General features: G+C 39.9%; 1 protein-coding gene across 3 annotated transcripts in view; it reads left to right on the top strand.

Moving 5' to 3' along the window:
* Positions 1-24490, top strand: part of CHCHD3 (coiled-coil-helix-coiled-coil-helix domain containing 3) — a 286088-nt gene that overhangs the window by 203596 nt on the left and 58002 nt on the right. For all 3 annotated transcript variants that reach the window (XM_057731058.1, XM_057731061.1, XM_057731060.1), the window contains exon 6: positions 21019-21089. In XM_057731058.1, coding sequence (XP_057587041.1) covers positions 21019-21089 — 71 coding nt within the window. The remainder of the gene's footprint in view (positions 1-21018; positions 21090-24490) is intronic.

The following is a 24490-nucleotide window of genomic DNA, read 5'->3' on the forward strand; positions in this document are numbered from 1 at the left end:
CTAATAGCTACTCTTTGTACCTGCCGTCTTTGTACTGAGTTTCCACTTGGGGGTTATTTTTTCTTTTTCTCCTTTTCTCACCTTTCCCTCCCCACTTTTAGGTTCCTGGCACCCTCACTGCCCTCTCACCTCCTCCCCATCATTAAAATAGAAAGAGGTTGGACTCCCCAAAGGGTTGCTCCACTGTGGACAGTCTCCTGAAGCTGCCGCAGTTGGAGATGACTGTAAATGTTAAAGTGACTGTTCTGGAGCTTCGGGACACATGTTCATTTCTCATTCTTAGCACGGGTTATCACTCTCTTTTTTCCCCTCCCTGTAAATTTTTCTCAAGACACTCAGTTATATGATTTGCTTTCCAATACATTTGGCATAATTTTAAGAGTATCTTTGTACCATAACCCTCTTTATCTGATGAATTAAAATTCATTTTAGCTGTTTGTCTTACCCATTTCTGACTATAGAAAATGCAGTTTTAATGACAGAGGTATACAGTTCAATACATCCTTGTAATTAATAGAGATATTGCTGACATTGTATTTGAAAATAGTGTTTGTTCTGAGCAGGATGAGCTGCAGGATAATATGAGAGTTGTCAGAACTTTTTACATTATTTTTAAAATCTTTCAGTTAGTTGAGTCATTACTGTAGTTCGAAATTGAGGTTTATCTTATTGCCACTCATGTTTTGAAATTGATGCCTTTCTCAGTATGGGCAGATAGTACCAGAATCAAGAGAAAATAAGCTTTGTCTTTGCTTCAGCTTGTGATACCTTTCTACTGTTCCCCGCCCACCCCTCCCCCCGCTTCAGTCAACACACATTGAATACTAGATGCCAGGGTTCATGGACATGGTTCCCTTTTCTTAAGGAGCCAGTAAACTATAACAGGTATGTAAATGTAAGGATTATTTTCCTCTCCTCTAGTTTCTTACATATAGTGAAGCGTTTGGAAGAATTTATCGTTATGAGATAAGGGTGTCTTCAGAAAGACTTTCACTTGGGTAAAGGAAGTGATGAAACTAAATTGCAAACTCTTATTTATCGTCCTGTGTTGTGTAGTAGAGTCTGTAGGAATTGTTAACCTGGGGATCACCTCCATATTGCTTTTTCTCTAAGCTGGTTATATAGAAGATAAGACAAGTGAGGGAAACTGTAGCATCTAGGTCACTGTAACAGGTATAATTTTTGTTTTTTAATGACTTATCCTCTGGCTTTAGGTTGACATTGCACTGGGAGGGAGCACACGAATTAATCTTTGGGAAGTCGTATTGCTATGTTTCACAGGTTTCTAAGGTTTGCTGGAACATTTAAGGGGCTTTGAGTAAAGTTACCAAGTACATTGCTGCATCACTTCCTTCTGTTGAGTCCACTGACTGTGATTAAGGCACTTATGGTAACGAATGAGGATCTTTTCCAGGTGATAAACTGAGGCTCCAGGGTAACGGCTGAACTCTGATCCTTGTTGAACTGAATGTCAGTGCACAGAGCAGTGTGCCTGCTCGGGGTGCTCTCAGGTCAGATTTAAGAGCCATTTAGAGAAAAATATCTATATGAACACTTAGCTAAGAGATGTTATTGATTTGTAAAAATAATATTCTTGCCTAGTGTTTGTATTCTTTCTTATCCCCAGAGTGACTCGGTGGGACTCAAGCAATGTTATGGCAGGAAAGCTGGAGTTCTCTGATACCCAAACTCCAGGTGTGCAAACAACTAAATGTTGATTTTTTTTTGTATGTTAGTGCTGGCACAGTTCTAGGCTGTTTGTGCTTTGCTGAACTGAGAGCTAAACCCCATGAAGTTGGTATGAGAGAATCAAGAAGATCAGGGCAGAGCTGGGATAGGCCAGCTGCTTAAGGAGTTGTGTCAGTGGCTGGCAGCCACAACAGAACACTCCATCGCAGTGTTGCTTCTGCTTTGTCACGAATGAAAGGTGTATAACAAATGTTGGTTCAAGGGTAGTGAAGCCAAAGAGGAAAGAGGAGAAAAGAATCGAAGAAAGAAATGAATAAGAATTGAAGACAGCTCTACTCTAAATGAACTCCAGTGTCCAGATTGGAACACTCTGCATCTCCGCCTAGAGAATCATAGACAGGGTGTCAGCTCTGCCAGGGAGTGGCTGCCTCAGAAGACGGTGAGGTAGCCTAGCGCCGCTGGACCACATGGTCTTTTGGCTGAGTTGAGATAGTTGTACCTCTAGATGACTTTCCCCTCCTTCAACTCTGATTCTTTCACCATCAGAGTATCCAAATTTTTAAAACAAGGACCCTGAGACCCAAAGAGGTTGAGTGGCTTGCCCAAGGTCACAAGCAATCAGGTCACTCCCTTGGAAAGTGACCCCTGTCAAACAGAAGTCTTCAGTTTTAAAATAAGGTGCCTTGTGGGATATGCCAGTCTCCCTGCCACCATCAGTGCTTTAGGCAGAATGAGAGTGATCGCTTGTCAGGGATGTTGCAAAGAAGATTCTTGCAAAAGGACTCCATGGCCTGTACAGTCCCTTTACAACTGTAAATTCTATGATTCTGGAGCCATTTTCATTGGTTTAATAAAACAGTGTTCTCTCCCTAGCTCCTTAACTCCTTATAGAAATGGATCTTTGAAAGCATTTTGTTACATTTTCCATTTAAAATAATAATTAGCCTTGCGTCTCAGGTACTTCACAGTGTATTGTACCATGTGTATGATTCAATTGAAATATTAGTTCGCTAGCTAATTGTGTACAGTTTTAGTTACATGTGAAATGGTAGTTTGGTGAAATAACATGTGGCTTCTCACTAAACCAAAAGCTCAAGAAAGCTTCTTGTCGCAGAGAGGCTCTCATTTTCCCAGCTGTCAAGCTGACTGATATTTTAATTTTTCTGCCCTGTAGAAAATTTCAGTCTCTTATCCAATAGATAAATGAGTGAATCCCCCAGGAAATGTAGCAGAATGTTTCTGTTTGCCAATGCAATAAATGCAGAAGCTAATAAATGTCTCCTTGCATCAGGAGGAGGCGTGTAATGAGTAAATGATGAGAAAAAGAATTCAGGGAAACAAACGATCCATCCAATCTAAGATGACAAACAATTTCTTAATAACTTGTCCTCTGGTTGGAGAGATGGGTTTCACCAGGCAAAGAGAATTCCTGTTGAAACTAAGCCCAGCACACGGCCATTTACATCTGTCTGCTGATGGATTTATTCTGGTTCCATTTGGGTCACACTGAGCAATAAGCTGCAATTCAAACTCAGCCTGGTTATGGCTGACTTTCTTTGCTCTGTAATTTCCATGAATGTGTGCTAGGAAAAGGAATCATTTCAGGGCCTAATTCACATTTCTTACCCCAGATTACATTTATGTTTCACATTTGTCTTTTTAGTAAAGACTTTTTTTTAAAAAAAATAAAGATCCAGTCTCTTTCCCTTGAGATGTGTTCAGATCACAGGGGTTTCACAAGAACTTCTTTCCTGTGAGGTGAATATGCTATTCTTTATACATGCTTTTGTGGACCTCAATTCTCTACATGCCCAGGGTCTGCTTTTATGGAAACCAGCAGAATACTGTATGCTTTGTCCCTCGTGGATGACTGCCTTCGTGCTTACGGGTCTTGTTTGGGAGCAGTTGCACTAGGCAGAAGGCACACTGTGACTGAGATGGAGTAAATGAGATAGGCTTTGGAAGAAGGGGAGCTGCAGTCCACATTGAAGATGTGAGAGAGAGACTCCATGCCAGACCAAAAAATCATTTGATGAAATGCATTTTATTATCACCCATTTGTGGGATCTTTCTAAGAACATCTCTCAGAAAAGTCACGTGGAAAAGATTGGCTACCAAATACCAGCAGTTTTCAGGGACAGATTTTCATGAATATTTCTAGAAGAAGACTATCAGATTGCCTTGCTGGGTCTTCCATAATTATCTTTTCTTCCCCCATTCCACACTCGCCCCCCCTCCCCCCCCCCCCCAGTTTGGTTTTGTTGTTGTTGTTTTTTCTTCCAAAATACAGATAGGACATTCTGGTCTGTTTTAGTACCACATGAATGAATGCATGTCTGCAGTTGAGTGAAACTTTTAGGTAGTAGCAGGGTTTAGGGCCATGATGCAGGAGAATGTTAATGAGTCATCAGATAAAAGCTGGACGGAGGTGGTACTGCAGGGCCCGTGGTGTACTTGGCAGCATATGAAATGTGCCTTAGATATTCAGGAATCCTGCACAGTACCTTGTAAGGGAGAGCCATTATACCTGAAAGCTAAGACTTTTCAATGTGCTTCTATTCACATGCATATTTCTATGCCAAATCTTTCAAAAGGCCTTTCCTTTGAAATACAAAAAGATAAACATGTCTTTGAAATGGCTAGGTGATCTCTTTACCACTTTTGAAATCTTTCTCCATTTCATATCTGAGATTTTTTAACCCTTAAATTAAGACTGACTTTTCTGTTCACCCGAGTAGTTTTATACACCTTGCCAGCGCTTGAGAGAACCATTGTCACAGTTATTATTAACATCTGACTTTGGGCACAAAATCGATAAAAGGAAATTAAAACTTGAGATAGGTGTTCCATCTGCATTGGATCTCATTTTTGCTTGAGTATTGCAGTTCATTGTTAGGTGACTGTTACATAAAGGTGATACCTCCATGGTCAGAGCAGACCATGAATTTGTCAAGTACTTACAGAGTGCCGTCTGTTGCTTAGCATTGAAAACACTACAGTATTTTTAAATCTCAAGACCTAAGGTCTTACAGCCCTGGATTTGGAGCATGAGACCTGGGCTGATTTGGTTACAGCACTTACTGCTTGTGGGACAAGAAGCAAATGTGTAATGTTGGTTAAGCATACCATTCCTAATAGGTAAAATGAAGAGAGTAGCCTCTAATTTTACTTCCTCCTTGGCTGGTTTTTATTAGTTAATTGAAATAAATGATTGCTTCCCAGTCATATTTGCTGTTGGGGAGTACAAGTCTCCTCCAGCCTCCCAACAGTTTTAACTCTTGCTTTGGTGGAATTGTGTCCTCTTGTAAACGTGGACTCCTTCTTTCATATCAGTATCACATCCCTCTGGGTTAGGACTGGAATCATATAACTACTTAAAAATTTATTTTTAGTATTTCCCTCAGCTGCTAGTACCTTGCTCTTAGGAGATGGTTGTCAGTAAATATTTGAGTGAATAAAAAACGAACATTGACTTGCTTAACAAATGGCAGAAGAATTTCACAGATACCAGGAATAAATAGGATTTTGACCTTCATAATTAAGAAGTTTTTCCCTCCTCTTTAAAAATTTAATACATACTATCTCACCTGTATTGGCCTTGTGGATGGATGCATTTGTAGCCTGTGAAAATGCCAGGATTTTGTTTTTATTTTTTCGTTTTGGAGGAGAGCTGGTACAGTTTGGGACAGTATAAGAAATGGTTGTGTAACTGTCTTTATTCTTAAATCTGTTCACGACTAAACCTTAAAGGAATTTAAATATTCTCTTCTTTTCCTTTGTCAAGAGAAAAAAGCATAGCCTAAAAACAACTCCCATCCTTCCATTGTATGGGTCATCTGTTACTTATTTTAGCTGTCCTCTGTGACAACTTGAGTATTTAGGTTGCTTTCCATTTTTTAATATTATAAACTCTGTGATGAAAATTTGTTTCACTAAATTTTTACACGCACCTGTGATTATTTCAGGTATTTCTAGAAATGAAACTGAGTCAAAGGCATTTGAGACATGCTGCTGTAAATTGTACCAGTTTATACTCTCACTAGTAAATTATGAGGGGAGACCACTTCCTCATATACTCATCAAAAGAAGACAGCCAGTCTGATAAGTGTACAATGAAATGATTTTACCAATCTTTGTCTCACAAATTTTTCTATGATCTATCAAATGCTGCTCTCAGGGAAGTGTATGTACCAGATACCTGTGCCCTAGACCTTTTTTTTCAATCAGAAGATATTGAAGAATGGCATGTCTCTCTGGTAAGTTTTAAATAATAAAAATAATAAAATTATATTTAAAATTTTAGCATTGGTTGGATTTTACATAGTTTTTCTCCTAGAACTTTGAGAATGCACAATGCCAGGGACAAGAGTAAGTCTACACATGAGAAACTGTCATGGATGGCAGTTCCATGCCCCTTACCTGCACTACACCAAGACTCTGTCTAATGTAGGTGTTCAGTGTGTGCAGTACAGGGGCGGGCATCCCAGCTCCTAATGAGTGCGTCCCAAAGGGAACACTAGTAACTTTCAAAGCCTAATGATGAAATTATGTTTTGAAGCTTAAGAGTGCTTGCCCCATCTACATCTTCAGAGCACCCCTCACCAGGCTTTTAGCTGGTAACTCTGCTGAGGTCAGTCCATTTTTCATCAGCTTATTCACTTGGAGAGATGTGCACAGTCTGGGATTCCAAGCTTGTCTGAGGCGCTCTCCCCTTACGTGAGCTGCTTATTTTCTGTAGTGTTGGAAAGATATTATCTTCGATCAAATAGATGTGATTCAGCTTGGGGTTGGTGCTGAGGAGCAAAGAAAGCAACTATATTATGTGTGTGAAAGAGTTCAAAGGTTTGCTCAATTTTCAGGAAAGTTTTTCTTAAGTAGATTTTCTGACTTGGAATGAGTTACTGGTGTTGGCCTCTATTGTATTTTAAAAACTCAGGTTCTAGGCTAAAGTGGGAAGAAGGCAGACTTTGTCTTGGCCTCTCCATCCTCTTCTGTCAGGATCCCTCCCTTCCCTGACGCTTCTCCTTCCTCTCACGGATTCACTGATTACTCCACAGACTGACCTTTTGCCTTCAAACACGTCAGTCCTGCTCCCACCTGTTTGGTCGAGTCCCTGTTAGGAAGTTAAGTGACAGTAAGCTAAAGGGTAGTACATGGATTAGCCTTGAGTTTCTCAACCTGAATTCTGAGGAAATAATCTCAGAAGGTCTTCAAATCTCTGAGAATCTTTAAAATTTATTTTCTGTTCTGTGATTTATGTGATTATTTCTGTAATTAATGTAATCATATTTTCGGTCAGTAGCATGGACCTGACATGTTTGAGGAATGCCAGGTTGGGCAACAGAACGTGCTACCTCCCATGGCATTTGTGTTGTAACATGGAGCTCTTGGAGGCACAAAGGACTGCAAAGCTGAAGGCAGTTGTTTTTGTGTGCTGTAGCGGATTTGCCGTTTGTATTTCTCTCCCCATTGGCTTTTCAGGGTGTCTTCAACCTCCCACCCCTGGGCCTGGCCCGTGTTAGTTCTTCAGTGGTCTCTTTTGAATAAATGAATTTCAGGTTGGCCTGTCGAAGGGCTGGAAAAGAAGGTGGAATGGGTAAGAAAGATCATCCAGGGGAGCATCTGTTGTAAACCCTTCAGATTCTTAGTATAACATTGTGAGTGAAGGAAGAACTAAATAGAGTTAATGATAAAAGCAGCTCTTGTCTGCCTGCTTCTCTACAGTAAGGATTACTGTTTACAGCTTTTCTTTTAGCCCACGGTTTTCAAGAGGACACCTTGGGTGTGAATGCATGCCGTGCACATGCTGGGCAAATGCAGGAGAGTTTGCGTGTTAGATTTATAGAGTTCCCTTCTGTGGGAGACAGGAGACCAGCTAGGGTGAGGTGGAGTGCAAGCCGGAGCTCAGTTGGCAACGCAAACATGATGCTGTCTGGATAGCGTCATCCGGTGCGTGTGCTCCTAAATGTGCACATGATGTCACCTTGCTGAACCCTGCACAAGTAAGACTGACGACCTTGAGAATCACTGTGTCATGTTCCTCAGCCCCTCCAGCAGCATGAGAGCTTCCTTCGCTGGTAACATGCGGTGATTTCAGAATTTTTACATGGGTCTTGCAAGACATCACGTGATAACCCTTCTGATGAGTGTGCACTAGCTCTGTCTCACCGTTGTAGAAGAGCAGTGAGACACACAGCCATGTCAAGAGCAGAAAGGCCTTAGGTGTGTAATAGAGAAGTCTGAAAGGTGAGTGTAGAAGGGTGGATACTGTTTTATTTCAGGTAGAAGAACTATAAGCAGTAGGAAGGTTTAAGACCTTTTTATTGACATTATTATATGAAAGAAAAAGAGTGAGAAAGAGACTACCTTATAATTAGGGTAGATGGGAAATCTCCATATAAGCAAGGTTAATGGAGCTGTGGGTGGGAGAGTGTGAGGCAGTCACTTTCCCAGTACTTTCTAGGTAAGTTACCTTTCTTGCATGATATCACTTTAGGCGTAATGCCTGCTGGAAATTGAGGCATAAGTTTCTTATAAAAATGATAGAAGCGCATGATAAAAACTTAAATCGTTATAGAAGGCTATTAAATAAGCCCTCACGTCCCCTTTCCAGGGGTAGCACATATTCCTTGCAGAGTATTTTAGAATGTATGTGAACATATACATCATACACTTATTTTTAAAAATAGGCTGTTCAGATTGTCTTACAACTTTGTTTTTCATGCTACTTGGCTCTCTTTCCATCCATATCAATACACGTAGTAGATCTCTCTTATTTCTAAAGGGATTAGAGTAAAGTTTTGCAAGTGGAGAGAATTCTGATAAGAAGCTTGAATTTGACAAAAAGCTAGAGAAATTAAAAGGAAATAAAAACACAGCCAACTTAAAAACTGAATAATGTGAAGGGTAGTTAGGTACTTGAGAGAGATACAGGGCTTTAGAGACTCATTAGGAAAACTACTTCCTAGAAATAAATAAAAGATCACACTATATGTGGTCCTGTAGCACTGTGATTCTTTATTAATTATACATTTATTTGTGTGAGTTTTAAATTTATGTCTGTCTTCTCCATACACCATAAGCTCCATAAAAGTAGGGCCAAGAGCTCGTTTGCTCACATCACTTTCCAGACTCCTGGTCTGGTGTCTGGCACAGGCCTTTGGTATTTGTGGAATGAAGAAATGAACAAATAGTGGGGAACTTAGAATGCCAAATAAGTGTTTGGTACAGATGTTTATTTAAATTGCTCAGATGAAGAAACTGAGACGTGAGATAATACAACATAACTAATGTAGCTTTCATATTATTCCATGGCTGTCAATGAATGTAGAATTCCTATTCTAATTAGAAAACTAAATCAAGGGGGGAGAAACAACCCTCAGACTCTAATTAGTGAAGTTTCTAAAGTGCCTAGAATAAAACTAGAAATGCCAGGAAAAGCTCTGAATAGCTCTGTTTCTTTACATGAGAAATAGTAAAGATGGAATGAAAGGGTAATTACAAAAGCAGTTTATTAATTTTGCCAAGGTGCCCAGGAGACAGTGGGTTTTTCGTGAAATGTGGCTTCTTAGGGATGGTAAGATTTGATGCTAGAGTTAGGTATGGCTTTAAATGTTTAATTCTTTCTGTTCTGTGTCAGAAGAGGAGAGAGGCAGAAGGAAACAAATTTCTGACAAGTGGAAGCAGAGGATTCCACAAAGGAAAGGAAAAAGCTGCTGCTCCTGGGTCATTGCATTTGACTTTATTAACGTTATCTGTGGGGTGTACAAAAAGCAAACATATCAAGGCATAAGGAAGGTCTATTCCTCATTTATTTGACTCTCTATATCATAAAAGTGGAATAGCTTAAATTGGGAAGTTTTTTGGTTTTGTTTTTGTTTTTCCTTATTTAATAAAAGTCTAGAGGTGAGCAGTCCAGGAGACCCAGGCACTTACCGGTTCACTCCTGTGTCCTAGTACAGAGTTTCCCTCTTTAAGGTCAACTCACATTTCAGGATGGCTGCTGGAGCTCTGGCCATTGCATCTACATTGCAGACCAGAACAAAGAAAAAAAGGCAAAATGGCTGAAAAGATTCCCTGCCAGCTGAGATCAGCTCTCTTCAAGCAGCCTACCTGGAAGTCCCACACAGTTCTTACTCCTGAGCCTAAGTAGAAGAAAGCTGTGAATTTTAGTTTAGTTGACCATATATCCAGCTTAACATGGAGTTATCTAAGGAGGAAGGAGAGATGTTGGGATAAGGTACTGCTGATAGTCTTTTCGACAGGGAGTCTTCATTTGTCTTTACCATGGAATCTAATAGGGCTTTTGATTCATTAGAAACTGCTAAATTAGTAATTTATTATTCATCACCAGTGATATGGATTTGAAGAAAGTAGGGCTGAGAAAAATTAAGATACACTTGGTAGATGTACACAAATGGTTATAAGCAGATATTTAGGGATGCTCAGGATAGATACCTCGCCTTGTAAGTTTATTGCTCACACAAAACAAAGCATCACTCAGTGTTAGAAAAGTAGAGATGAAGTTCGAATCCATCTCCTTGATGATCATGCTTCAGGTTCGTGCATAGCTGTGTAGGTATATTAATGGGGACCCAGGCTTTGATGGATTGGCCGTGGAGCCAGGGGCTGTTGGCAGTAGTATTGTGATGGAGAACCACTGTCTTCGGCAAGGAGAAGCCAGGCTCTCTGCCAAGAACTGAACGTCCATTGTTTCATTGATGCAATCACCCTGAAAGATAAGGTCCTTATTTTGTGCGCTAAAAGGTGAGACTTAGTTTAAATAACCCAAACCATTCCTTGGTGTGCCTTTTAGAAACGGAATACTGAATCTGATATACCGTGCACCTGAGGCAGTATTGGCAATTTGCAAGCTATTTAAATATTAGCTTTGATTTTCCTGTCTTGTAGACAGAATTCTCCTGAGCCCCAGGGGTTTGGGGGAGGGAAAGGGATAAGAGGAGAGAGTCCAGGAACAGTGGCATCAAGGGCATGGGTCTGAGGAGTGCCAATAATGGAAGGTTCTTTAAGATGCCAACTACTCTATTCGGGGTCCACTTTTCTCACTGAGAATTATCAGATCCCTTGCACTGTCCTCCTGCCCACCTGTAACAGACTTCAGTGTGTACAGGAACACAGGGAAGGCAGAAATCAAACCTGCCAGTAGGTTCTCTGATGGAAGATTTGTCAGGAGAAATACTGAAACCACCTCGTCAACTGAACCTAGACAATTCGTGATTTTTAAAAAAATTCTATAGCTCTTAAAATTGTTGTGGTAGAAAGAAGTCAGTCTCTTAGACTCTGTGTAATTGTATAAAACGACAGGATGGTTGTGTAAGCATGAACTTTTTTTGGCCTCCTGATGCCATACAGGAAATGACTGTTTCAGGGCTTCTGGGCCTGGAATTCTATCCACGCTTCATTTGCAGTGTTAAATTGTGTCCCCAGATGCTTAGCTTTCATATTGGGGGAAGCATACTTACCTGCACCAGCTGATTACAGATTATAACATAGTTCCTGGGCGAGTGTTGTAACAAAAAGTGTAAAGTCAGTTCTGAATCCGGCTGCTTAACAGTAGGAATCTCTTATTGACATTGTCAATAGGAAGGCTTTTATTGGTGTTTCTACACACTAGTCCTTTGTTTGAAATAGCTAGCCAGATAGAGTAACACTTGTATTTGGGTGGATATAGGAGGGATGGAGATGGACAGTTGATGGTGGTAATTATAGATCAGCTTAGAGAGAGGAGAGCCACACCTTCAGTTAGCCTCTGTGGAAGGTCAGATTTGTTCCTTCTCCCATTCATTCTTCTAACATAAGCAGAGTCGCCACCATCTGAATGGACAGTGCATTAGGGGTATCAGTCTCCTCTGAGAAATCGTGTCAGGCCACCAGAATTATACTTCAGTATGCTGTGTTGTGTAGCATTTTATAAAACAATTGACAAGAGCTAGTTAACAAATTTTTCTTGTGACCATTTTGATTCGTTCTTTTCTCATGTGATACAGATGTGGTCATATTAATTATAATGGAACAGAAATAAGATTCTGAGCCTGAGAAAATATTGCAGGAAAACTACATGCATGTTTTCTTTTGCCCTAATTTAGAGCTTGAAAAGATGCTTTTCGAATCTAGCAATAATGCGTGTCTGTGCACGTGCATCTTAAAATACACTTTTAGAGAGACTTTGAAAATGGCAAATGGCAGTATATCACACGTTGAGAAACCTGGGCCATGGCCAGCCCATAGAAACTGGGGCCTGCTGCCCACTCCTGTTGATTCCCGTTTCCTTCCTACGCTGTCTAAAAGCTTCGCTCTTGGGTATCAGAATACCAGATGGGTAAATCCCCCCACACCCCAAATTAGAACTTTAAAGGGAGCTTGGAAAGATATATTAGAATACTTGCATCTAAAAATCTATCACACTGTTTTGTGCGTGATTTTGTGCTGTCGCTTAGCTGTCTGTGGCAGGTATGATAAATTGGCTCAGTAAACACCAGTTGCAAACGCCTTCCTTCTCTTTCTTTACTCTAGAAGTGAGAAAACAAGATTACTCAATTTCCCAGCCTCTTTTGCAGCCAGGGTTGTGCATGATATATAATTCTGGCCAAAGAGATGTGAGTGGAAATCTCTGGAGAGGCCTTCTCTTCCCTTATTTACCTTCCTCAGAACACGGGCATGATGACAGGGGGTGTGATAGCTATCCTGAGACCATGGGGGCAAAGCCAGATGCGGAGGGTGGCTGAGAAAGGAATGCAGAAAAGGGCCTAGTTATTTCATGATGTCCTTGGCGTCTGCATCAGCCCTGGGTTTCCTACGTCTGGATTTCTCACTACATGAGAAAAATAACCCCCTTACTCGCTTAAGCTCCTGTTTGTAGCTTGAACTATCATTGTACTGTTACTGCAGTTGAACACCATCCTCAGCAATATCCATTTCCTTTTCGTGTAGCATAGCAGACTGAAGTGTTCGTCGGTTTGTAAGAAACACATAATGCCCGTGTTCTGAGGAAGGGAGGGAATACGGGGATATGTGTATAAAAACAGATGATTGAATTTGGTGTACCCCCAAAAAATAATAAATAAATTAAAAAAAAAAAGAAACACATAATGAATGTGGTAGTGGACCTTTTCCATGTTATATTATTTAATTTACTGTAGACTTGTGTCTATCCTGTCCTGTTTCAAATAAGAGCAAAAGTTGGAATGTGATTTGGGATGAGTAGGTCACTCTGACATCATTTCAGTAACTTTTGTGTGTCATGTAAACTGAGTGCTCTAAGTATAATGAGAAATGGGACACGATACCTGCTTTGGGGGAGCTTATGGGCTAGCTGGAGAGACAATGGGTGAACATGAATTGCTGGTACAGTGTGGCAAGTGCTTTGATACAAGTCTGTGGTGCTGTGAGAACACAGGGAAAGGGCATGAATCAGTTTGATTTTGCTGTGTAGGAAACCACCCCCAACTTAGTGGCCTAACGTAATCACTGTTTATTTACCTCATGATTCTGCAGGTATGTATGCCACCAGTTTGGGCTGCTGTCAGCTGAGCAGTTCTTCTGGGCTTGACTGAGCTCTTGCTGAGTTGGCTGAGGTTTGGCTGGTCTAGGATGGCCTCCGCCGGGAAGACTTGTAGTCTCTCCTCCCCCAGCAGGCTAGCTTGGGGTTATTGACATGACACCTGGGGAGGGTTCCAGGAGAGGGTCCTGGGTTTGGAACTGGCACTTCATCACTTCTGTCGCATTCTGTTGACCAGAGCAGGTCACAAGCACAGCCCATATTGAAGGGGTGGGGAAATAGACTTCACCCTTTCGTGATGAGGGAAACTATAAAGTGTCACCGAAGGACATGAATATAGAAAAGAGTAAAGAATTGTGGCCATTTTTGCAGTCTGCCACAGGGCTCTGAGGAGACAGGGGAGAGGTGAGCAATAATTTTCTTGAAGGGCTTTATGAAATTTTGGCCACATATACATTACTAATAAGAAAAAATATCAAATTGTACACTTTAAATATATGCAGTTTATTGTTAAAAAAAAAGATTCAAGACAGCAGCATGCTCCTTTTTATTAGCACTTAATAAAAAGTGATGCCATCAGTTGTCAGTTCTGGAATCATCTTCTAATATCACCAGTTTCTACTCTTTCCTTATATTTTGAATATTAGTTTAAAAAGTAACCCATAAGAAAATGTTGCTCTAAGATGGGAAAAGTTGCGTGTCAAGAAGTGCAGGATTGAAATAGTGTTTGGACTTTTCTTTAACTCAGCATTGCACGTGGACCATTTAAGGGGATTTTGTTCCCTCAAGATGATCCATGATGAAAAGATTCCCTGGGGAACTCAGTTTGGGAGTCATCATGAACAGTATTTCTCACCTTGGAGATTTGCAGTGTATAGTAAGAAGGCCCTGGAAGGTCCTTGCATTAGAGTACTTTGCTGTTTAATGTAGTTAATTGGGTTTCATTGGGATAAGGTCAAAAGTTATTGGTTTGATTTTCATATAGGCTAGTTAGTGTCACCATCTGTGTGTATGTATACACACACACGTGCACACACACACACTTTTTTCCCATAGCTAGTAACATTCCTAACACTGCCCAGCTCTTGTCTTTACATTTCAGGTTTATCTTAAGGAACAGAAAAACATAACAGATGAGCAGTGTAATAAAAATTCAGTAATGTTTGGTTTAATGGAAGAAAAGATTTTTTTTTAAGATTTAAATTTTTGTTAAAATGGTTTTAGAAAAAAAAATTACCAGATGCTATGTACATTTTTTTACTGTTTAAATAATGCTCAAATAAATTTTAGTAATAGGCAGCATTCCTATAATGCTCACCTATGTTGTTCCAGGTACTATTCAGAGAGCTTTATGTGAATTATCGTGTTTAATCCCCCAGAGAGTCCTGTTGGTCTTTACTGTGGGTTTTTTTTTTCTCTCTGAGTGAAGTTTTTAATGCATATCAGGTCATCGTAAATTTTTGAACAGATTTTTCTTTATTGAAGTATAGTTAATTTGCAGTGTCGTATTAGTTTCAAGTGTGTACTGCAAAGTAATTTCAGTTATACTTACATATATCAATATTTATGTTCTTTTTCAGATTCTTTTCTATTAGGTTATTATAAGATGTTGAGTATAGTTCCCTGTGCTATACAGTAGATCCTTGTTGATTACCTCTTTTATATATAATAGTGTGTATATGTTAATCCTAAACTCCTAATTTATCTCTCCCTCCTGCCCCCACTGTCCCCTTTGGGATAAGTTTGTTTTCTATGTCTGTGAGTCTGTTTCCACTTTGGAAATAAATTCATCTGTATCATTTTTTTAGATTCCATGTAAAAGTGATATCATGTGATATTTGTCTTTGTCTGACTTAATTCACTTAATATGATAATCTCTAGGTCCATCCACATTGCTGCAAACAACATTATTTCACTCCTTTTTTTGGCTAATATTCCATTGTAGATATACACTACATCTTCTTTATCCATTCATCTGTTGCTGGACATTTAGGTTGCTTCCATGTCTTGGCTATTGTAGATAGTGCTGCTATGAACATAGGGGTGATTGTATCTTTTCGAATTAGCGTTTTCTCCAGATACATGCCCAGGAGTGGGCCAGGATCATAGGCTAACTCCATGTTTTTAAGGAACCTCCATACTGTTCTCCATAGTGGCTGTACCAGTTTATATTCCTACCAATAGTGTAGGAGGATTCCTTTTTCTTCATACTCTCTCCAGCATTTATTGTTTATAGACCTTTTTTGAAGGGGGGGGAACTACTTATATATTTATTTTATTTTTTGCTAGATTTTGCTCTTTTTTTAAAGGGTATTGAGGAGGAATGTCAAGGCCACTTATAGAAGCTCATTCTCTCACTGCCTGAACTGTCTTTTTGTGTGTTTTCTTTTTTTAAACTTTTTATTTTATATTGGAATATAGTTGCTTAACATTGTTGTGTCAGTTTCAAGTGTACGGTGAAGTGGTTCAGTTATACATACACATGTATCTGTTGTTTTTCAAATTCTTTTCCCATTTAGGTTATTACAGAGTATTGAGCAGAGTATTTGAAGAGCTTTATCAAGTGATCATATTTGGTCCCCCAAAGAGTCTTGTTGGTGTTTATTGTCACCCTCCCCATTTCACAGATGGGAGACTGCTCTTGTGCTTCACTCTAGGGCTGGAGCCACTTGTCCGTCTGGCTCCAGAGTGCGTGCTCTTCACCACCTCGCTGTTCTGCTGAGAGCTGCTCACCTAAGTGCGGAGTGCCGTGGACATTCATGGGTTTTAAATGAAACATTTTGAAAGTTGTGTTCAGTGGGGCATTCAGTCTTCCTGACTCAGTTTATTGTCTATGTATTTAGTAACTGGTTCCTGGTGCCTTGATTGGAAGATGTTTTGATGTAGAAAATGAAAATGCCTGTTGTTTCCAGTGATGCCTTGTCCTCTAATGTAGGTGACAGAAATATCTCTCAGATCTAAAATGATGTTATTTTGGAGATAGTTCACCTCCTACAAACTCCTTTCACTTATCTTTGACAAGAGAAAGATAAGCCTTTATCAGGTTTTTGATAGTGCTAAAGTAATTGAGAGATACTGTCATTCTACTTTGAATTTGTAAGATCTACCTTCTTAAAGAGAATCTTGGTGGAAAACATGTTTTATGCTTGTATCAAATAAGAATTCATGTTTTTAAGGAAGAAACTAATAAATTAGACTTTTAATATTTGATTCAAATCACATTTACCTGCCACAAATCCTTATTACCACTGGACAAATCATGTCAAGTATTTTTCCTGCCACTGATAGAGCAGGAAACTGGGGGTAATGAACGTGAATGAAGAATTTTTGAATTGTAGGTTGTAAAGGACCTCAGTGGCATAGGAATAGTGTGGCCGTGCCCAAAGTAGGGGCCACTCATTCAAAGACACCCCCCCCCTCCACCCCCCACCCCCGTCAGATCATGGGCACCTTCCTCTACCTCTTCTTTTTGAGTCTTTATTTAAGGTCATCACACCAGATTGTTTCTCTCATACCTCATATAGTATGAGGGCGTATCCACAATTCAGCAGTGTTTGGAGGGGGGATGTGTGTGTCTGTATATATATCTTCCACCTTCTTTGAAAATAGGAATGTGGGTATTAATTATTAGAACACTGACCACACAGATCTTAAAATTTGGCTATTATAGAAAATGATCAGACAAAAATACAATTGAGATAAGTATGTACTTCTGTAAACTGTAGGGTTGGTTAACCAAGTAACAACAAACTTAGTTATAAGGATGACATTAAAGTAACAGTAATTTACAGTTAGTAAACAGAAATAGCAGCATATACAACTTATGGCCATCTCAAGACAACACAGATAACAAAAGCAGCCCTTCTGAAAATTATGGTACTTCTGCCGCCTCTGAGTACCATTTCAGAGGAAGAACATTGCAGCAGTGGAAGGCAAGCACCAGAGCTCTTGAGCAGTTTCAGGTCCATCAGTGACTTGTGGGCAGTACTGGCAGAATCCCTAATTTGGAGCATCTTTGGGAACATTATAGCTACATTCAGTTGTGGAAAGTAGTTTTGCCATAATTCTTCAAAAATACTGATTTATTTTTCACTTTGAATGGTACACTAAATAGTATATTTTTATTACCCTTTCATTGTTCTAGAAACCCAGTAGTGTCCAAACTTAGTGTTCACAATCACTGAGATGCTTCTAAGCTTGCCACTTCTGGGCTCCATCCCCAGAGGTTCAGGGTGTGGCCCAGGAGTCTGCAGTTTCACAAGCTCCACAGATGACGTCTGAAGCAGGTGGTCCGCGTTCCTTTCCCCAAGGGCTCACAAAATAGAAGGGCAGGAGTTGGGGCAACTTCCTGAAAACCTGGATGTGGAGCTCAGACAACTCCCGAAAGGGACCTCTGAAGCCATTCACCCCTTCTCCCTTTTCCCCAGTACTTGCAATAATCCGTCTGCCTCATCCTCCTGGCCGTGGACAGTCACCTCTTTACGGTGATAAAGACTGACCTGTGTAGCAGGAGGGAGGTCCCCACAGTGAAAGTCTGGGCCCTCTCGGTTATGGACAGCAAACAGGGGAGGAGCGTGTGCTTTGCCTGACTTAGATCTTGCCCCTCCATATCTCCTCCTTTACCTCCTGTTCCAGATTTCATCATCAGGCTCTAAGGAGTGTATACTTTCCTAAGAATAGCTACCCATTCTTTGAAGATTTTTGTGCTTGAAGTCTTTTTCTGTAAGGCTACTGTTTTCATTATTGAGTAAGAGGGTTATTGAAGATGGTCATTATATCAGTAAGGTCTAAATATGCAATAATGTCATTTAAATATTAATGCATCATTAGAACACCCCAGCAATCCTTGCTGCAGACAGTGGATGCAGAAAAACTGATGACAGAAGCTGAAGGTGAAACAGGATATTTGCATAAGCTCAAAGAATCTCCTGTAGGGTATTGATTACAACACGAAAAATAGTAACTTTGCTATGGAGAAACCCTTAGACACCACCTTAATCAAGTGGTCAAGATCAAAAGCACCAGTAAAAAGATCTGTTGATGTAATGTAGCCCCGAATGCAGTGTGTGGAGAAGGACATGTCACTTCTGTGGTATCCTTCCCTATAATGCGTGACAGTGTCAGTCTAATGCAGAAACATCCAGCAAGCCCAAATTGCACGTCATTCTACTTAACATCTGACCAGTGTTCTTTGGGAGTGTTGAGGTCATAAAAGACAAGGCAAGACCGAGTAACTGTCACAGATTAGAGGAGACGAGGAAGCCGTGACAACCCAGTGCAACACAGGATCCAGGACTAGATCCTGGAATAGAAAGAGAAGGAAAATTGGAAAAATACAAATAAAGTCTGGAGTTTAGTTGCTGCTAGTCTCTAGTATTGTAACATTGTTAACTTATTAGTCTTGAAAATTGTACTATGATAGTCTAAGGTGTTGACGTGAAGGGAAGCTGAATGAAGTACATACAGGAACCTTCTATTTTTGCTGTCTTTCTATGAGTCTAAAGTTATGTTGGGCATGTTTGTGTTTGTTTTCTCAGTTACATGGTGTTGCCTCTTGGGGACTTTTCTTTGCTAGATTTATGCAGTGTCAGAAACTGGTCACTGAGCTAGAAATATAGAGCATGAATAAGCCTAAAACTTTAAGAAATTATATGCTAGGTTTGCAGGCAACACAGGTAGAGGGTTTCTTTGTGTTCAACATTGAAGGAGAAAGCCTGACAAAATTAGCAATTTAATCTGCATTTGGTTTACAGAGCAGAAGGGAGTTCACTAATTTACATTATGACAGAACTCTTGCTTTTGTGTATCATTCTTGTTAGAAAGTTAATATTTAATGTTTAATTTTGAATTTGTACCCAGAATGGAATTGCCCAAAATCATTCTATTCCTCCAAAATTCTTTTATTTGAATGTTAATCTTACCCTGCAAAACCACTGAGCAGGTTTAACAGCTCTCTTGCCTGTCTTTTTTGATTTTTCCAACAGCTTCTGCCGAGAGAAGCAGGGCTGGTATCATGCATATTTTACAGATTAGGAACACTGGGAAGAAAGCTGGGAGAAGTTGCTCAGGGTCACTGAACAGAACCAGAGACCAGATCTTTCAGTCTGGTCCTGGCTCTGTCCAGACATGACAGTTTCAATGCTTAAAATAAGCAAAAATATTAATCAAGACACTTTTGTTTTGCCAGCATTTTAATAGATGATTCAGCAACATTAGGCTCATTTGACAGCTCATCATAGTGATGTGGGGAGTCTCTCATCACTGTTAGTGAGCCATCATAACTGCCTTTTTGCTGCCCTCTTTGTTAGAAGGGTTCAAAGAGAAGCTGAAACCAAACATTGCAAAAGAGCGTGTAAGTGACTGCTGTGTATTTTAGAGGAAAGAAAAACCTCATAAGTGGAACTGATAGGAAGGAGTGACACAACCTAAAGTTAAAATATCTGAGGAGACAAATGACTTTTTCATAGCTTGACACCTACAGATGAATTAAAGCCTCTTGGCATATAGACCAGTGCAGTTGATCACTCATATTGCAGTCTTAAAAAATGCAGAAGCAGTACACTTAGAATATTGTCTTCATGTCAGAAATGCACCTTCATGCTGGAAAATGATAAAAAATTACAATCGATCCTTACAACTGTTCTGTTCATCTTTATTGATCAGGTGCAAGAAAGATAAATCGCAGCCCAAATAAGATTATGGTAAATGTTAGCATCGTAGGAGACTCTAGGTTGATAGAGAGCCATTCGTCATCTCAAATGGTGACCTGTCCATTGCTCCAGCCGTCCTGTGTCTGCTGTCTAATCACATACCTATTGATTTTATCTACATCCAACAAACCTGGATGTGACTGTCATTGGGCAACCCAGATTGTTAAATGCAGAGGGGTCACTGGTGTGAAGAGGATTTCATTTTCATTTTCTTAGCAACCAACAATGATTTATTAAAAAATAAACTACCCCAAGTCATGCATGTGAAACCTGAATGATTGGGGAATGAAGGGGCACAATATACCACCGTATTGCATTGTGTTCCTTTGTACTGCGATGCATTTTGCAGGGTATTTCATGGAGTCTGAAGGCTCATAGGGTCATTTAGGCCACCCTCTGTAGTAAGAGAGGTTTCACAGTAGCCAGCCAGAATGGATCATTTTTAATTTTGCTGCCCCAGAAAAGGCATTACTTTGCTCTTACAACTTGATTTATGTTGCTTATGTGTTCATACATGTAGTAGTGGAAACATTTTTGTAAAATAAAAGTTACTTAAGTCTGCTCCCTTGTTCTTACTGATTAATTTGTTTTAAATGTTGATGCTCTTGTGTTCATATGGAGATGATAAAACAGATTCTACTCCATAAAGAATCCATCTTGAGGATAAATATACTGTGTAAAAAGAAGTGATCCTTTAATATCCTAGGTGGAACACTGTAATAATAGGTAAATATGGTGTGTGGATTTTATATTCGATCAAAGTGTCCTTTGATCTTGCACTGGTGGATTCCAGATAAGGGAGATCAAAATCACCTTTCAAAAATAGGTTGGGAATTTTCTCAGAATAATCAAATAATGATGAATTACAACAACTGAGAACATTTGCTCTGTACTTACAACCTGTATACCAACAACTATACTGTTATTAAATGGGTAATTTTACATGTATTTTTGTAAGTATTCATGCTACCATACAAGAAATCTTTCTCCTGCTGCTTGAGTGGCTGACACAAGATTTTATGTATTTTTTGAATTCGTAAGTCTTGCACACATTTTGTCCCCTTGGATAGTGAAAACTCTGCTATCGATCTTTATCCACAGAGCTCAGAATTCTACAAAGTCACCACTGAGCAATACCAGAAAGCTGCTGAGGAGGTGGAAGCAAAGTTCAAGTAAGTTTTTAATAGTATTATCACTGTTTACCCTTCTTGACAAGATGATAGTACACCTTTATTGCTCTTTGATATGTCCGCCCACTGGGATACTTGGAAGTGTGTTTGCATCCATGTTGCATCAAATGCAAGGAACGAGCATTTGATGAAAGTGTGCTGCAACTCAGTTTTATGAACTCAGGGAAAATTGAAAGCAATGGTGATAGAATTTTCATTTGGAATATTATGTAAGATAGGATACCCTTAATTATGAAGGTGATGTTAAATTGCTACCAGTATTAATAGAAACACAGAAACCATTCACTTTTGTAGAATCAAATAATGGGCGTCTCCAAATTTGGGTATCTGCCTTTCTCCCATTTAAGCTGTTTTCATTTCTTCATGTGTACCTTAAGTAAGAGCATTTAAATCACAGACTTTACCTTGCCCTTGATTATGAAGGCAATGTTAAATTGCTACGTGTATTAATCCTTGGGATGTTTAAATGAATGTTCTGTAATTGATGGATCAAAATGTCCACGACCCATAGCCCTGTACTTTCCCTTTGCCTCCAGTGCTCACATTAGGTAAGGAAACATCATTCAGAATATTCCTGAGTGTATAAATAGTTCTGTTGTGTAACCCCTGTTAGTCGCACATGTGCAAATTAGTGAGGCCCAGAAAGATGTTGTGACAGGTTTAGTTGAAAGATTGCATTGGGCTCTGACCTCCTTCCTTGGCATGTTTATAAGCACTTGATAAAATGATTAAACCCTAAGGTAGAATGTTATTAGTTTCTGCTATAGTGCAGTTTGTGTGGTAATGGATATTGGTATTATTTTAATGTTGATGAAAAAAAGATTTTTTAAAAAGATGGTTTGAAGTATATTTAAATAGACAAAAACCTCTAGTCTTCCTTAGTGAATTATCTCTTTGGGGCGGTTGGGAAAGACCTTCTAAAATTGAGCTGTAAATCTCACTCTTAAAGGTTAATGTGCTATCTTCAGAATTTAGATACGGAATTAGATAGACTTGATTTTAAAAGGCACTCTACATATATGTTCTTAAAGTTAGGTTTTTAGCCTTCCCACTAATAATAAAGCAGTGTTTTTTAAACCTTTGGTCTCTGTACTGTGAGAATCTTTGACTTGACACCCGGGATCTTTCTACCTTGTAAGATGGTAACTATACAAATAACTAAAATTTGAGATAAATCAAAGGAGGTCAGTTCTGACTAGAATGATCTGTGAAGTCATCATAAAGAAGATGGTATTTTAGTTGAGGCTTGAAGAAGAGTATTAACTAGTCAGGAAGGAAAGGTATTTGAAAGGAAAATCATCCTCAGTAGTTGGTGGGTGACAGACTAGTTGAAATCAATGGTTAGACTCACAGAGACCAGTGCAAGACACAGCTGGAAAGGTTAGTAGAGTCATGCATTAGCTACTGGGCTAAGAAGTTGATCTTCATTTAGCCAGAAGTCATTGGAAGATGCTTGACCAGTTAAGTACGCCGATTTCTGTGCTTCTTTAGAAATTAGTCTGACAGTTGATATGAGGTTTGATTGGAGGCATGGCCTGGGCGGGGAGCCAGAAATACCAGATGAGAGATCACTAAGCAAAAGAGGAAAGGAGGAGATGGATGCAGAAGTCAGTGAGAGGTTAGACATGAATTAGTGATTAATTGGTGTACTAGTTTGCTAGGACTGCCACCGACTGAGTGGCTTAAACAACAGAAATTTATTTTCTCATGGTTCTGGAGGCTGGAAGTTCAGGATCCAACGTGTAAGCAGGGTTGGTTTCTCCAGGGGCCTTTCTCCTTGGCTTGCAGCTGGCTGTCTTTACATCGTCTTCCCTCTCTGCATCTGTGTCCTAATCTCCTTCTCTCATAAATTAGGTTGGATTAGGGCCCACCCGGATGATTTCATTTTAACTTGTTTACCTTTTTAAATATCCTCTGTCCAATTTCACTTTCTGAAGTATAGGCATCAGGACTTCAGCATATGAATTTGCGGGGAGACACAGTTCAGCCCATAATACTTGGATAGGAGGGGTAAAGGAGAAACAGAAATATGAGCTTAGTGTATTGGAAAAGCGGTGGAAGCTGAATTTCATAGAGGTAAGCCTGATTGTAGATGAAAAGGATGCCTATTCTGAAGCCAGGCCCAGCTGCCATGTCATGCAGCCTGGGCTGGCCTACCACAGGACACGAGGCTGTGCGGGGCACAAGAGCAAACGTCGCGCTGGCTTACCTTCTGCCGGGCAGCATGGCTGCAGGTTAGGCTTAGTTTGAAGCAGAGCCTCATTCTCTTTTATCGTTAGAAGGTATTGTTCTTTTCTGCACATGCTCTGATCTGCTGCAGTAAACAGTCTGGCCGTTCCCAAAGTGAGCTCTGGCCCTTGTACCCAGCTCCTGGCAGTAACCTCTAAACGCTTGGAATTTCCCAAGTGAAAGAAATGTCTTACTTATTCATGATGGGCTGCTTGTGCCATGTGGTTATCAGCCTGGTGCCAAAGACCGAATTCAGCCACAGGGCAGTCAGTCAGGCAAGCCTGTGTGATGATGAGGCCCCAGTGAAACTCAGGGCACTGAGGTTTGGACGAGCACCTCTAGTTGATACTACTCTGCATTTGTTACACACTGATACCGGGAGGGTAGTGCTTCCTGAGGACAGTGGGAACATTGCGTGTGCAACCCTCCCAGATTTTGTCCTTTGTTTCCTTTCCTTTGGCTGATTCTCTGTATCGTTTCCCATAATAAGCCATAACTCAAGAGTTTAATAGCTGCAGTGAGTTCTGTGAGTCCATTTGTTGAATTATCAAAGCTTAGGGTGGTTTGGAGACCACCAAACTAGCAGATAATGCCAGAAGTGAGGACAGTCTTGGGGGACCCTGCCCTCAGACTTTGCAGTTTGGCTAACTCCAGTACAATTAAAAACCCAGGAATTTCAAGAGTTAGTTTTTCAGAAAGTGGCTTTCATTGTCTTTTTTTTTCCAGCTGCTACCTGCTAGGCTGGCTTCCTAGAATGTCATATTTTGATTTGCATTGAGTTCATTAGCGTCACACCAAGGAAGTGATAGTGCTTTGAATGTAAGAGATGTTTATCATCTTTGAAGGTATACCTTCCAAAATTCCTCAGTGGAATTTTGTTTCTCTTAAGAAACTTGGGCACCTCAGATAATCATGACATCGTCAGTCTTTTGCAAGGCAGTGTGCTATATCCTTTCCATTGCCTGGCAGAGCTGAATTCAGCAGTCTGTCTTAGACAACAAATTCTGAAGGACTTTGAGGAGGATTTAGTTAGTTTTATCTGATGTGAGGATTCATTTGGGTACATCTTGGTTACAGGAGATGGGAAGCATTTATTTATTTATCAGAATATCAAACCATTTAATCACAAAACTTAAGCCACTTATTAATTATTT

The sequence above is a fragment of the Hippopotamus amphibius genome, chromosome 4, assembly GCF_030028045.1.
Source record: "Hippopotamus amphibius kiboko isolate mHipAmp2 chromosome 4, mHipAmp2.hap2, whole genome shotgun sequence".
Classification (NCBI taxonomy): domain Eukaryota; kingdom Metazoa; phylum Chordata; class Mammalia; order Artiodactyla; family Hippopotamidae; genus Hippopotamus; species Hippopotamus amphibius.